Source organism: Empidonax traillii, unplaced genomic scaffold (genome assembly GCF_003031625.1).
Source record: "Empidonax traillii isolate 1590-97213 ecotype Southwest subspecies unplaced genomic scaffold, ASM303162v1 scaffold33:size3420811, whole genome shotgun sequence".
In the NCBI taxonomy this organism is placed as follows: Eukaryota; Metazoa; Chordata; class Aves; order Passeriformes; family Tyrannidae; genus Empidonax; species Empidonax traillii.
In genome coordinates, this window is record NW_020955226.1 from 2,644,560 (window position 1) to 2,658,725 (window position 14,166).

Below are 14,166 nucleotides of genomic sequence, written 5' to 3' on the forward strand. Positions count from 1 at the left end.
AAGAACTCGGGGACAGCTCAAGTGTTCAGTTTGGTCGCAGAACGTCGGAAGAAATTTCAGGAGATCATCAATCGGAACACCAGTGAGGCAAATCAGGTGGTTCGGCCCAAAACATCCATGAAATGGTCAGCACCTGGTGCAACTCCACAGCTGACCACAGCCATCCTGGAAGTCAAGGAAAGCATACTGTCCTTGCTGATTAAACTGCATCACAAACTCTCAGGAAAACAAAACTCTTACTATCCTCCGTGGTTGGACGATGTGGATGTTTTAATCCACCCAGAAATTCCAAGATATTCTCACGGTGATGGAATGACGGCAGTAGAAAGAATTTTATTAAAAGCTGCTGTACAGAGCAGATTGAACAAACGTATAATTGAAGAGATATGCAGGAAGGTGACACCTCCTGTCCCCCCAAAAAAGATAAGTTCTGCAGAGAAGAAAACTTTGGATAAAGAAGAAAGGTAACGTTAACTCAGTAAAGAGGCAGTAGGAAAGTGTGTGTTGTGCATCTGTCGATCTGTTTCTAGGTTTTTGCACGAATTACATATTAAAAGAATAAGTCTTAATTCTACAGTTCTCTTTATCCATTTTTAATATGCACGATTTGAATGGGTACTGGGGTAGGATCTGCACCTTGTATTTTAGATCTTTAAATTAGAAAACTTTCATAATAATTTTATGTGATACACATGCTGACCCTTCATGTTGCTGTGTATACTACTCATATATACAAAGGTGTAGAATTAAGATTGTGTTAATTTTTGTGGTTTAACCTTAAGATGAGTTAGAATTTTTATTTTTATTGTCTGTTCATTCACATGCACACATCAGACCATGATTGTTTTTGGCTCTTGTTTAATATATATGGTTTTGGTAATTCTACCTTTTTTACTTGTCTGAGCCATTCAATTTTAAAAGTATGCTTTTAATTTTTTTGTAGCTCTTACTTAAAAAAAAAAAAAATTAAAACATCATGTTTTCCTATTATGTGACCTGAAAACTTGCAAACCAGTTGCCTGTCTTGGGCTGAAATGTTTTTGGGAAAAAGCTTGCACAGTTTTGAGGTTGAGGTTGAGGCATAAGGAGTCCTGAGAGCCCCCAGAGAACTGGCACTATTGAAACCAAATGCAGAGAGCCTCTTCTCTTCTGTTGTCAGCAAAGCTGGTATTGGCACCAGAGTCCTAGGGAAGACGAATCATTGGTTCAAATGCCTAAAGGACAGCAACTCGAGCTTAGAGGTAGAGATGAAAACTAGGACTGGAAGGAGCAGTGTTGAAACTGGGACTGGAAGGAGAAACCTTGTGCCTTATGGTCGATGTACTACTGAGCAAAGGGCAGATGCCAGGTCAAGTGAATAGCTGATGTGAGAAGACTCAAGCTGGGATGTGGGCACGTTAGAGAAGAACTGGGTTGTCAGGACAAAAATATTCAGAGGAAAGTAGCAAGTGAAAAAAAACTTAGTAAAAATCTAAGTCGGGAAGAATGGGGTCTTGAGAGTTGGTAGGAGAAGGGTAATGTAGAACAGTAATGCAAATGTCTGAAGGGCATGAGTAAGACAGATTGGCATTTGGGGGATGTGATAGAGTCAGCTGGAAAGAAGAGTTGTCTGGAGTAGGGCAGTGGGAAGAGACTGGCTGCTGGTCAGTGCAAGAGACTGGCACATGATACTTGAAGCGAGAGGACAGGGAATAGCATTAAAGGGTTGGGGCATAGAGGGTGGGGTGTTCAGGTCACTGTACTTAGCACATTAACTAAAGGGGGGACAGAGCACAGGCTGGGATGGACGAGATGATGATTGAGTGCTCATTCATGCAGTATTTTGAATGTTTTGTGTAACCAGACTATGAGTATGGATCTAGCAATTTGGGTAGAAATGTGCAGTCATGTGACTCAACTGGTTTCTGGATTACCTTTATTTATCCTGCTATTTTTATTTGGTTTAAAATATTTTTTCATTAAATTATTGCAGATATGTCCAGCACCTACACTGTAGTTGAAAATTGCACATAACAAAAAAAAAAAAAAAAAGGAAAGAAAAATAGATTTAATATGTTCATCTAAGTTACATGCTTTACAAAGTAAAATTATTTTTTTCTTGCCAGTGTTTGGTTAATAGTTTAATTTTCAACATCCCTTGTAATGGTTCAGTAAATGAGAGAAACAGTCAAGGTTTAGCATGTAAAATTGTCTGTCAGAGAAAGACACAATGAATGGCTGCTTTAGATAAAACACAGCTACATCTTGGACACCTAATCAGTACTGTGGTACTCAATAGTGCTAAATTTATGTACAGGAGAAGCACAGGAATCGATGAAACAAGTAACTTTTCATATAGAAAAAGGATGAGGTTATTCCTTTCCCTCTATAAAGGATGTGATAATTTCAAGGATCTTTTGGAGGCATTTAAAGTTTTCAGTTAAGTTTGGGGGCTAATGTAATGATGAAAATAAATGTTTTCCATTCTTTGTTCTGAGTGTTCCCAGATTTTTAATGGTATTAGTGGACAGCATGGTAACTAAAATGACTAAACTCATGAGCTGACTGTGTTCATATTGTCAGGCTGCAGATTTTACTTTTTTGATTTTGTTTTAATTTTCCCCTCAAATCCAGTTTTGTGTCAGTGAAGACTGAGCATGTTAAATGATCACCCTTTCTGGTTACTTCAACATATAATGACAAACTTGGCATCTCTCAGGCAATGAATTGTTACCATAGAAACTGAAATACAGAGCTAGAAGCGAGCTTGAGCTGCTTGCAGTATTTTTTCAATTGCAGTGTCATACTCCCATGGGCCATCATGGAAAATTACTGAGCTGTACTGAATCTGTCAGAGTTTGTTTATGTCTTCTTATTAAAGGCATCTATTTACAGTCACTCTGCTTTTAGTCAAGGTGTATATTGAGAAATTTCCAGGGAGAAATAAATAAAACCAGGTCTAATAAATGCCCTGCTCTGATCCTCAGAATAATGAATCTTAGTGTTGTTGCAAATAGAAGTTATTTTGAGAAATGGTGACTGTACAATGTAACAGATAAATGGGCAGAGATATTTGGGGCATTAAGAAAACAAGTTAGAAGCTTTGACTTATAAACAGGCCGCCTCAGGATAACAGAGTACAGTATGTGAGGCTACTGTGGGCCTGTGTATGTCTGTTCCTGTGCCAGGACAATGATAATCAGACAGTGCCGGAGTCTGAAGATGACTCACCCATCAGCATATCAGATGCCAAGTGCTGTTTTTAAATCCCATGTTAGTTATCTGAATGATCTCTAAGCAGGGGAAGAAATTCATTGGAAATGCTGGTGTGCAGAACATGTAGCTGTGATAGAGCTTCCACAGGTGCCCTGGGGAGTGCTGCATAAACACACCAGCCACGGGGCCTGTGGGTGTTTGCATGTTCCATGTGGTGAGCAGCTGGGGTGTAGGGGTTTTGTTGGGTTTTCCCACTTCCGTTCTTCCATTTTCCATGTAAACTCTTGCCAGATTACGGAGAATGAGTGTCTATTTTCTTTCTCTCTTTACATCCATCAGTATTCCTCTATGCACTGCAGTGTATATTTATCTAGGGAGTTAGCTGGTCATATAACCTTGTACAGGTCATTAATACTGTTTAATTAGAAGGGTAGACAAGAATAAATCTCTAATGTCTTCCATTTGTAAATCCAGAGCTGTGATAAACAATGAGGAAAAAGTTAGTGAAGTCAGCTTGGCTCCAGGGAGATAAGGGGATTGAATCTGGACGCAATCTCAAGCTTCTTTAAGTCCAGGTCTAAAAGCTGTTGGTGACCAGGATCTCAGGTGGAGGTGGGGGACAAAGACCCACTGTGAGGAGCCTTAGCTGAAAAACAAATTATCTGTAGTTGTTTCTCTTGCCATCATGCTTGATACAAAAGGGAGTGAGATAGGCTATTATTTTTATTAGCTTGTAAACACTGGTTGCTCACAGCAGTACTTGCTTTTGTAGAAGAGTTGGTATTCCACTCTGTTATTCTTCCCATGCGTAACAGAAAAAAAAGTTTCAAAAATAAGATCTTGTGTTCTTTTTTTTCACAATGTTATATCCTAGTCTTTCAGAAGATCCTTTGGTTTTCTGAAGGGTGTTTTAAGACAGGATTTTATTCTTTTCTTTCACACTCAGAATAATACTGATTTCTTAAACTCCACTTTTAAAGCAAGAAATTCCTTTTTAGGCTTGGAAATTATTCCTTTATTTACTGTAAATCTGAATTTTGAGTGATTATTTAAGATGGTAACTGTAATCAGCCTGACATTATATAACTCCATAATATTTTTTTTTCTCTTCCCCCCTTCTTCTTTCACTCAGACGACAGAAGGCTAGAGAAAGGCAACAGAAATTGTTGGCTGAATTTGCCTCAAGGCAGAAAAGCTTCATGGAAACTGCCATGGATGTTGGTAAGTTATTGTGTGGTTGACTGCTTGCTTTTTTTGCCTTCTGCCCCATGTTAGTATTAAGGTTTTTACTCCAACAGTTTAAAAAACAAACAAAGACACAAACGCAAGAAACTCCAACCATCAACCATCCCAATGAAACTGAAAACCCTCCCTCCAGATTCAACTTCTGTATCCGCCTGTTTACTAAATACTTCTTAAGAGGCTTAAACTTATCTTTTATAGGACAGATATTACCAAATGCATGTTAAAGAATAGATTAAATTAGTAGGACATAAATTTATTCCCATTTTTTCTTAATACACAGTGGATGAAATAGTAAATATGTGCGATGTTTTAAAGTATTTACCTTCAATATAAACTGTCCCAAAATTAGTTTGTCTTTTAAAGATTGTATTTTCTTTGATTATAAAATTTAAGATTCTTTTCAGAGCCTCAAATTTTAATAAGGTAAAAGTTTTGCATTTTAAATAGATTGAATTTATAGATTTAAGGAACCCATAGCTTTTAGATCAGTTGCAATAAGGGATAACGTTGTATTCTATTTCATGCACAGGCTTTGCAGCAGAATCAGCTCTTGTTTTTCTTGAGAATCTGTTGTAGAAGTGCATAATGCTGATTAGTCTGTGTTTAACTGAGGAAGGGAAAATATTTTTGTCATCTGGGTTACTTAATTGAAAATTAGCACTTCTGAAAGATAAGAAAAAGCAGGAATCTCCCCCCCCTCCCCTTAATCGAGTATCATCCGCTATGTAGTTTTCATTTGAGTTTAAGCACTGGTTACAAATATTTTGCCAACTGTATTTGCTGGCAAAGTCTGGCTTTTGAAATGTCTGACTTCAGTTCGTAGGTTGCTGAGAAGATGAGTTCACTTAGACTTATTAAGGTCTCGGATACAGCAGTCATGGATGGGGCTCTGAGCAAACTGGTCTAGTAGAAGGCATCCCTGTCTATGGTAGATGATCTTTAAAGTCCCTTCCAATCCAAACTGTTCTATGATTCTGTGAAATAAATCACTGTATTGTTATGTTTGGAAGGTGTGCAATACACTAATTTTTTTCTAAAGACTTTGTGTTGTAAGTCATCCTCATTAAATGGGTAGTTATTTCTTTTTATTTGTTGAAGGAGGAAGGGAAGAAGAGCTTTATAGTTCTACTTATTAAAAATTAAGTCTTTATATAATCATGGCTAATTGAAAATAACTTGGAAACTTTGATTCTGCAGTCACCTATATTTTGAATTCTTCATATTGCAACTTTGAAATTGATGTGTTTTATATATTAAATCAGATGTAACTATATATATACACCTATCAATAGCCCTATTTGCATATATACATAAATATGCATAAATACTTTCATGCATGAGTTTTATAAGCTATGTTTAAGAGAACTGCTTTGATCTGTGGATCAATCATGCTGGTTAAATCAGTAAATTAAGCATTATTTATATGGGTGAAGGACTGGATATACTTAGCTTTTACTTAATGTTAAAAAGAACCTTTAATTTCTCTACCAGGCAAACCTGGGCCTTTGTGTTTATAATTGTGCATTAAAATGTTCCTGGGGCATGCATGTTTTCTTCCTAGTATTTAAAGAATTAATACCTTCAGATATCTTAACTTTAACTGTAGTGTTTGTTGTCAGTTATACCAGGTCATGCACAGCACTAGGTAGGATCAACTAAGTGGAATACGTTTTCGTAAAATTATTCTGCATACAGAATTTTTTTGGCAACAACTTAATAGAATTCCAGGCTTTTTGTTAGCTGAATAATTACTTGTTTTTTCACTAACTGTTCTCAGTGTCTGCTAGGTTGTGATTCCATTTTCTGAGTTTGTTATAAAAATACATTGCAGGAATGCTATAGTTCAGTATTAACAAGCTTTTGTGTTCTGTCTGGCATTAAAATAGCTCACAGAAAGGAAGAACATATTCCATTATAGTGTGTGGGGTTTATCTAAAAATCTAGATTAATTTTTACCAGGACTATTTTCTTCAGTTTGTTTAACCAAAGTGATTTGTTTGGCTGTGAATGTAGTCTCTATATGTTACAGCAAAAGTTGCAGAAACTTTTGTTACACTAAGTTTAAAACACAAGGCAGGGTAAGAGTTCTGAAACTAATCTTTCTGGAGGGGTTCAGTTTAAAACTACTATAATTCATAGGTTTACCCTCAATTGTAGCGTAGCTGGGCTGAAATCAGGTGGTTAACACACGTTCCCTTCTCACATATTCAAGCTCTGTTGCTTGTTACTTTTATTATAGACTGAAGTGCGGCAGTAGGCTTATTTCTTCATTTTGATCATTTGTTGTAACTGTAATAACACTGCCAAATGCTGGAATGGTGAGGCCTCAGCTCCCTCACTTTGTCATTGATTCAGTTGGTGTCATTTGAGCAAACTATTATTATCATCTTTCGAAACTTCATCTATGAAAAGAAGATGTTATTCAGTCATAAGTGTGAGAACTGATGTAATTGCTTTTAGATATGGCACTTGAAAATTTCATACCACCTTTCTATTGACAATGTAGAAGTCTGAAAATACTCTGAATATAAATGTGTCGGGAAGGTGATAGGAGGAATAACGGAGAATAACCAAAGCTTAAAGATTATTTTATTAAACCCCCATAAACTTAATAGTTGCCCAAGTGTGTGTTAAAGTGCACAGAGCCACTGTTAATCCCTGAGGTATTCCTCTGTGATTGTTGGGATACTGCAATGAAACATGGCTTAAAAGGAACTTACCCAATTTTATGTTAATTATTCAGTATTAAATGTGTCTCACTTTACCAGCAGAATTTGTTTATTTGAACTGAAATGCGCAAATTCATCTGAGAGTCTGAAAATAAAGGTTGGCGTTTTCTTTCACATAATGACTATAGAAAAAATTCCAATTATGTATCACTTTCCATTTGTGCCCCCTGTTACTTTCTATTTATATTCTGTGACATCTGCAGAACTGCATTGCCATTCAAGCTTGCCTGGAAGTAATTAGGTGAAATTTAGAAACAGTTATGTTAATGAACTAGGGTAGAACAGAATCCAGTGTGCTGTCTTTAGCTATTTGACTGCAGGATAAATGAAAAAAGTAGAAAAATAACCCAAGAATCATCGTTCCAAGAACAGCAGATAGAGAGCTCTTCAAATATCGGAGAAGGGTGACTAGGGAGTCAAAAATGTGTTGTAACAGCTTCAACTCCATAGGCCTTCCAGTCTCCCGGTTCTCGCTGCTTTGGCATCGTTGAGGGCACCTTCTCAGTGTGAGACTGTGCTTTATCTTGTGACATGGAACTCTGTGCAGGAGATTTTTGAAACTTCACTACCTTCAGGCAGGACTTGATAAGAACAAAAATAAATCACTCTGTTCAGGTTAATAGTAGCCTTTTAACAAATTACAGTGATATGAATTATATAAGCATGAAATATTACGATCCATTCCAGACAAGCTGCCAAACCATTTAATCAAATGCATCTTAGTGAAAATTTGTAAATTAGTTAATTTGTTAATTATAAATATTAAGATACCGCTCATTTCTTCCATAGTTTTGTTGTCTCTGAAGTGCCCAGTGTGACTTTTAAATATTTTTAATGCCTCTTGATAATTATGCATGGTCTTTTGTGTTTTTCTTGTGATGTGTCTTAGCAGGACGTATTTTTGTCCTTCAAGCAAACGTTCCGTAGCTAGAGTTTAAAGAAGTGCAGAGTTTTAATGCAAGGTGACATACATTTCCTAACACTCAATCTTCTGAACCCAGATAGAAAAATAAATTAGGTACTGATCTCTCGAGAATAGATATGCTGGGTCAGGGCAAAGAATATTAGCATACTAATGGTTGCTCTGATGCCAAGGGGCCACTTTGACACAATGTATACAGCAGGACAAATGTTGACTACAGTCAACAGAAATTGTGAACTCTAGTTACTGTGTTTACAACGCCCTTTGGGTTCTGGGGTTTTGCTGGATAGGGAAGTAATGGAATGCATCCTTAGCTCTGGAGAGTTGAAATAAAAAGAAATTCAGGCAGCAATGTATTCTACAATAAAAGAGTCTATTAGATTTTCACCAGACTGATTAGTATTTATTAGGAGGTAGGAAATGATAGGTTTTTGTAACTTTGTGCCTATCACTTCCAGTGCTACAAAACCGAACAAAGAGCTAAATAATTAACTTTTTAAAAAACTCTTGGGAACGATAGTGTTTGGCTCTGCCCTCGATTTCTGTCACAGTTTAAATGTTTTTATCCTCCTTTGCTGTTTTGAGTTCATATTTATCCAGATATCTAGAATAATTCATAAGGACAAAGAAAGTTCCAGAACCCACCTGTAAAGGGATGAGATGTATTATAGCATTAGACAGATCTCACAAGAGAAACTTGGAGAATTGATACCAATACTGGGTGTCTTACCTTGTATCTTCCATTTGCTCCTTCTCCACACATATTGACATCATTAGGACAAGTCTTTATGAAATCAGTTGAGTTAAATCTTTGGAGAGTCAGAGTTTTGAACTGTGAGCATCGTTGCTTAACTAGGAGGCACTTGCTGTCTCATGTGAGCGCTGCCTGGCTGGTAAAGCTCTGCATCAGCCTAGCAACTAAAGCCACCCTGGTCTCTCTTGTGCTCCTGGTGCCTCTACCTACTTGTGAATCTTCAGGAGTAACTCTTCAGAGTAACAAGATGTTACCCTTGTTCTGGGTACCTGTGGTTTTCATGCAGAACAAAATTTCATGCTCCTACCAAACCAGTTGGAAAGATGAAGTATATACCTGAACTATCTTAGCAAATGGCTGGCAAAGGATACCTTTGGCATTCAGTAAGGCAACATAACACAAAAGGCTGTTTTTCAAAGAAATATCTTCCTACTGTTGGAAAGGAAGGCTGGGTGGTTGTGCACCAGTGAAAGCAAAATGAACCTTTTAGTTAAAACTGATGTTTTTTGTTCATGTGATGGTTCTTGGTGGTGATTCAGGTGTGGGTTTTAGCCGGGATGGTGAGATTTTATGTTATAATGGAATCAGTGTTTGACTATAAAATCTTTTCATTAGTGTAACAAGACATTTAATAAAATAATAATTTTTATGAATTTGTCTTTTTATAATTGAATCTTGGGAGCTAGGGGATGTTAGCAAATGCTTTAAAAATTGGCAAGAACCTGTATTTTCTAAATCAAATCAGTAAAATAGCATTACAACTCCAGTCACTTTAAATAAAGGCTCCACGGGTTTCTCTGCGAAACACAAAGCATTTCTGTGCTTTTGTTTATATGAAATGGAGGGTAAAAAAAAAAGGTGTGGAGCTAAAATTTGTGGAGGTTTTAAGCTTCTATATGACTACTGCTGCAGTAAAATGCAGTATAGTTTTACTTTCCCCATGTGAAATAGGAAATATATAACTCAAAGGAAGTGTAATGGAGAAATGGCAGTGACTTTATATTCACAATTATCAATGCTTTAATGAAATATTTTAGAAGAAGGTTTGTAGGAAAGAATCCCTCTCATTTTCAACATTTTTTTTGAGTTGAAATGTGTTTGTCCTATCCTAGTCCTTAACAGTCTGTGTGGATCACAGAGCTGGTTGGGCAGTGTCAGTTTGCTTCCACTGGAGCTCCACAGAGGCAAAACTCCAGAAGGCAAGGAAGACAAGATTGAGATTATTGCTCTATGTGTAGCTTGCTTTCTTTTTTTCTGGACTGCCACTGATACATTTTCAAACCAGGAATTACACTGTCAAAATGTACTCTTTCAGACAAACTGAAGTCTTATCTTCCAAAGAAGCTAACAACCAGGTTAAGTGAGTAATTCAGGTTTATTGTAGTCCATTCAAGAAGAATTGAGGGATTTTATTTGTTTGCAGTTTTTTGGATATGCCAATTGTTTGAGATTTTAATTTTTTGCCACTTTCCCTTTGTTTTCTTTCACTAGCTTGGGTGGAAATTATTTTATTAGGAAGTCTTCCTTCCTACTAGAAGCTTAGTTTCCTTGTTTGCCAAAGTAGCATAGCACTAAATCTAAGTAGGTGAGAAGGAAACCTGCATTTGATCGTGACCATGGATCTAAAATTAAATTAGCCTGATTTTCACATGCCTATTTCATATAGGCAATGGAAGCATAGATTGCATATAGAGTTACTTTGAAACATCTTTTAAATACTAAGTTCTGTATTTATTTTTCCTTCAGGTTAAAAATATGCAACCTGTGATGAATGAATGTTATTTTGTAAATTAAATATTGACTGATTTTGAGGACTTACATGGAATTGTTTAAAATCAGCATGACATACCGTATTCTCTTTTTACACTTCTGAAAAATGTTGAATAGATGCATCTTTTCTGTTGTACTGACAATATTTTAGAGAAAGTGAAATAAGAAGGCTGAAACTAATCATTCTTGTGTCATGCTTTTGATACACAGGTGTACATGAGTGTGCATTACACAATTGTGAGGTGATGTTAAATTCAAAAATACAGCATTAGTGTTGATTTCCTCCATTCTGTGCTACAATTTGCTTCTAGGTTTTCTGGATGTTTTGCAGTTGATGCTTTGTGCTTTTTCTTTTATTGTACATGTGGCTACCACTAGATGGTGATAGACGTGTGTACAATATTAACTGCATGTCAACGAAGATTGGGGTTCATTTTCATATGACCCTCAACAACTGTCTGGGAAATCAATAGTTACTAAAACAGTGTCATTTTGATTCTTCCCTGTGAGCAAGAGTATTGCATGGGGTTCTTTATAGCAGAGAAATTCACTGCCTGGCATCAAACAGCCCTCTCCTTATGGCAGCAGCCTCCTGTGCTGAACTGTCATGGATTTTCAGAAGACAGCAGCTCTCCTAAAAGCAATTCTGCATGAGGACTGTTGCTGTACTCACAGTTTTTGGGTTCTCTATCCAGTATTTTTGCCTACTTAATCAGGGAGATAAAGAGTGTGGTTGAAGGTAGGGAACAAGTGTTTTCTTTGGAAAAATTATCTTCTAGGAAAGAAACAACCCTCGTATTCTAGGTCAAGAGGCAGACTATGTATGTTCCTGAGCAGTCAGGAGAGGATCCTTTGCTCCTAAGATGCTTTTCTTTCAAACCAATAAAGAATTCTTACCTTGGATTGTACCATAACCTAAAATTGCTTGCCCCAAAACCAGCACCACCAACTGTCATGTGAACAAAGCCGTGTCAAGTACAATGGCTTTGATACTTCGAGGCTGGTCCTAAGCCTTGAACCTTTCTGTCTGTGCACCTACAAAGTAGTAATGTGGACCATTAAACAACCAGATCTCTGATATGTCGTTTACAGCTAAACGTGTGCTGCATCACATCTGATAACTTTCTCAATGCACACAAAATTGTCACAGTTTCATATTAAAATAAAAACTTCACATTTAAGTTGCACATTTCATTTACTACATCTAAGCATCTTAGAATTATTTCTAAGGTCTCCACGTTCACTTTTTCCTACTAATTGTTGTTTCACTCAGCAAATCTGGTTTTACTAGAGATTCATATCCATTGCCCTTCATCTCTCTCTGTTGTAAGTTTTCAGTATAGTATGTAATGAAATAGAAGTTAGATCTCTCTTTACAGATGTTTTAGAGAGATCAAGTTTGATAAAAAACTTGAATGAAACATTTAATTCCTCAGGAAGTGATTCTACATATGAGAAGACAGGCACTTTATTTTGTAGGTGTCTTTGTTTGAAGCAGCAAGGTTAGTTTCAACTAATTGTCCATGCTTCAGTTGTACATAAACTAGAGAAATTATTTTGGAGTTTTTTCATCACTACCTCAGTGCAGATGCAATTGGATTTCTTTGCCTCTGTTGAATATAAATTTTCTTATTCTTTGATAGAATCTCCAGATGTTGATATCGCCATGGAGGTGGCTACGTCCGAGCAGCACGTTTCTGAGGCAATCTATGACTGTGTGATTTGTGGACAAAGCGGACCTTCGACTGAGGACAGACCGACAGGGCTAGTTGTACTATTGCAAGCATCCTCAGGTATGAATGTGAGGCTTGCAGGAAAAGCAATGTTTCTGCAGCTTTTAACACATCTGTGTAAATACTGTTGTGTCTCATGAAGCCTGGAAGCCCAGAGTCTCCTATTTTTTTGGTGAGTGGTCTTCTCTGAGGCACAAGTGTAACTTAAGGATATTGAGAAAACTTTTAAATGTTTGGGAAAAAAGCAGAGTTCCATTCCCTCCTAATTCCTGTTAGCTTTTGCAAATGTAGAGTGTATAGTAGACTTACAGGAAAATCAGTATTAAAAGAAAATGAAAATTAAACAGCCATCAGTTTGTCTATATGTAGATATGTGTTTGTGTGCATATGCATATATATAAATATATGTACTTTACGTACAAGTGCAAAAGCACAATATTCAGTATTTAGTTTCTTTAATTTTTTTTTTTTTACTTTTTAGCACCAACAAAGCACATTACAGCTACAAACCAGAATTACCTGATTTTTTTTTTTCTTAATTGTTTAGCATAGTGATATCCACTGCATTCCTTATTGCTGCTTTTGTTCATACAGTGTTGGGGCAGTGCCGTAATAGCACTGAGCCAAAGAGACTGCCGACTACCGAGGAGGAACAGATATATCCCTGGGACACCTGTGCAGCTCTGCACGACGTGAGGCTTTCAACTTTACAGAGATACTTCAAAGATGTAAGTTGTTCATGTGAACAGTACTGCCACTTGTGAAAAACTTGTGTGAAAAGATAAATGAAATTACAAATTAGAGTTCTCCTAGTTTCAGTTCTACATCTAGTGAACACTTTTCCATGTTGCAGTTGTTCTGAAGTGTTTACATTTTATAGGGTCCTTATTTTTAAATAGTGTCTGGCTTTCCCCTAATTATATGTTCCAAAAACAGTTACATATTCCTTCACAAAGCCAAATTATAGCTTTTCGTATTTAAGTTTGAGAGCCAGTTCTTGTTGGTTAACAGGACATGTTCAGTTGTAGACCTTTGTGGAAGTGCTGCCTGTGGCTTTCCTTCCTAGAGCCTAAAGAGCTGTGTAAGATAACACATAACTGTTCTGAGCAGTCATTCTGGGGGAGAAGGATATGGAACCTGTGACCTTAAATTAGCTTCTGTAGGCTAGTCCCAGTGAGACACCACCTTTTAGGTATATCTAAATAAATAATCACCTTTAGATATTGACTTTAAGGAGGAAAAGGTGTGGCAGTTTTTATTTACTCTGACACAGTTGCTGGCTTTTTTATGATGTCATCCACAGATAACTAAAATTTGCCAACTGTAGCTAAGTCTTGCTTATGTAGATTAACATAGATTAAAATTCATAGTTGTTTTGATGCAGTTTTAAAAATTGGGCAATGTTTTCAGAAAAGTACCTTAGTCAAAGGCAAATATTATAAATTCCCTTTCTGGAAAGAAAAACTCTTCAAGATGTAAGCAGAAAATGATTTTCGAACAAAAGATTATTTTTAGTTCAGAAAGAATCTGTGGACAAGCTCTGTTTCTTTTGACATTGATGATGTTGGTTTACTGTTTCAAATAGTTAATGAATGGTTTTTCCTGCTGACATAATAAAAATATTGAATTAATACTGTGGCTTTATTTTTACGACTTTGCATCCTACAAATGGAAGGAGTTCCAAGCAAAATATTACCCAAAAACTTGATCTTACTGAAGAGTATATTTCTGTTTGTGTGCAGTAACACAACCAACAGACTAGTCTAACATACGCTGTAAAGCAGTGAGCAAATACATCCTGCTTTCACAAATTCCAGT

At 36.6% G+C, this 14,166-nt stretch overlaps 1 protein-coding gene across 4 annotated transcripts in view; it reads left to right on the forward strand.

Annotated features, from left to right (window-relative positions):
• Positions 1-14,166, forward strand: part of UBR3 (ubiquitin protein ligase E3 component n-recognin 3) — a 108,917-nt gene that overhangs the window by 50,124 nt on the left and 44,627 nt on the right. For all 4 annotated transcript variants that reach the window (XM_027911537.1, XM_027911538.1, XM_027911539.1 and 1 more), the window contains 4 exons: positions 4-464; positions 4,328-4,416; positions 12,259-12,408; positions 12,943-13,076. In XM_027911537.1, the coding sequence (XP_027767338.1) occupies positions 4-464; positions 4,328-4,416; positions 12,259-12,408; positions 12,943-13,076 (834 nt within the window). The remainder of the gene's footprint in view (positions 1-3; positions 465-4,327; positions 4,417-12,258; positions 12,409-12,942; positions 13,077-14,166) is intronic.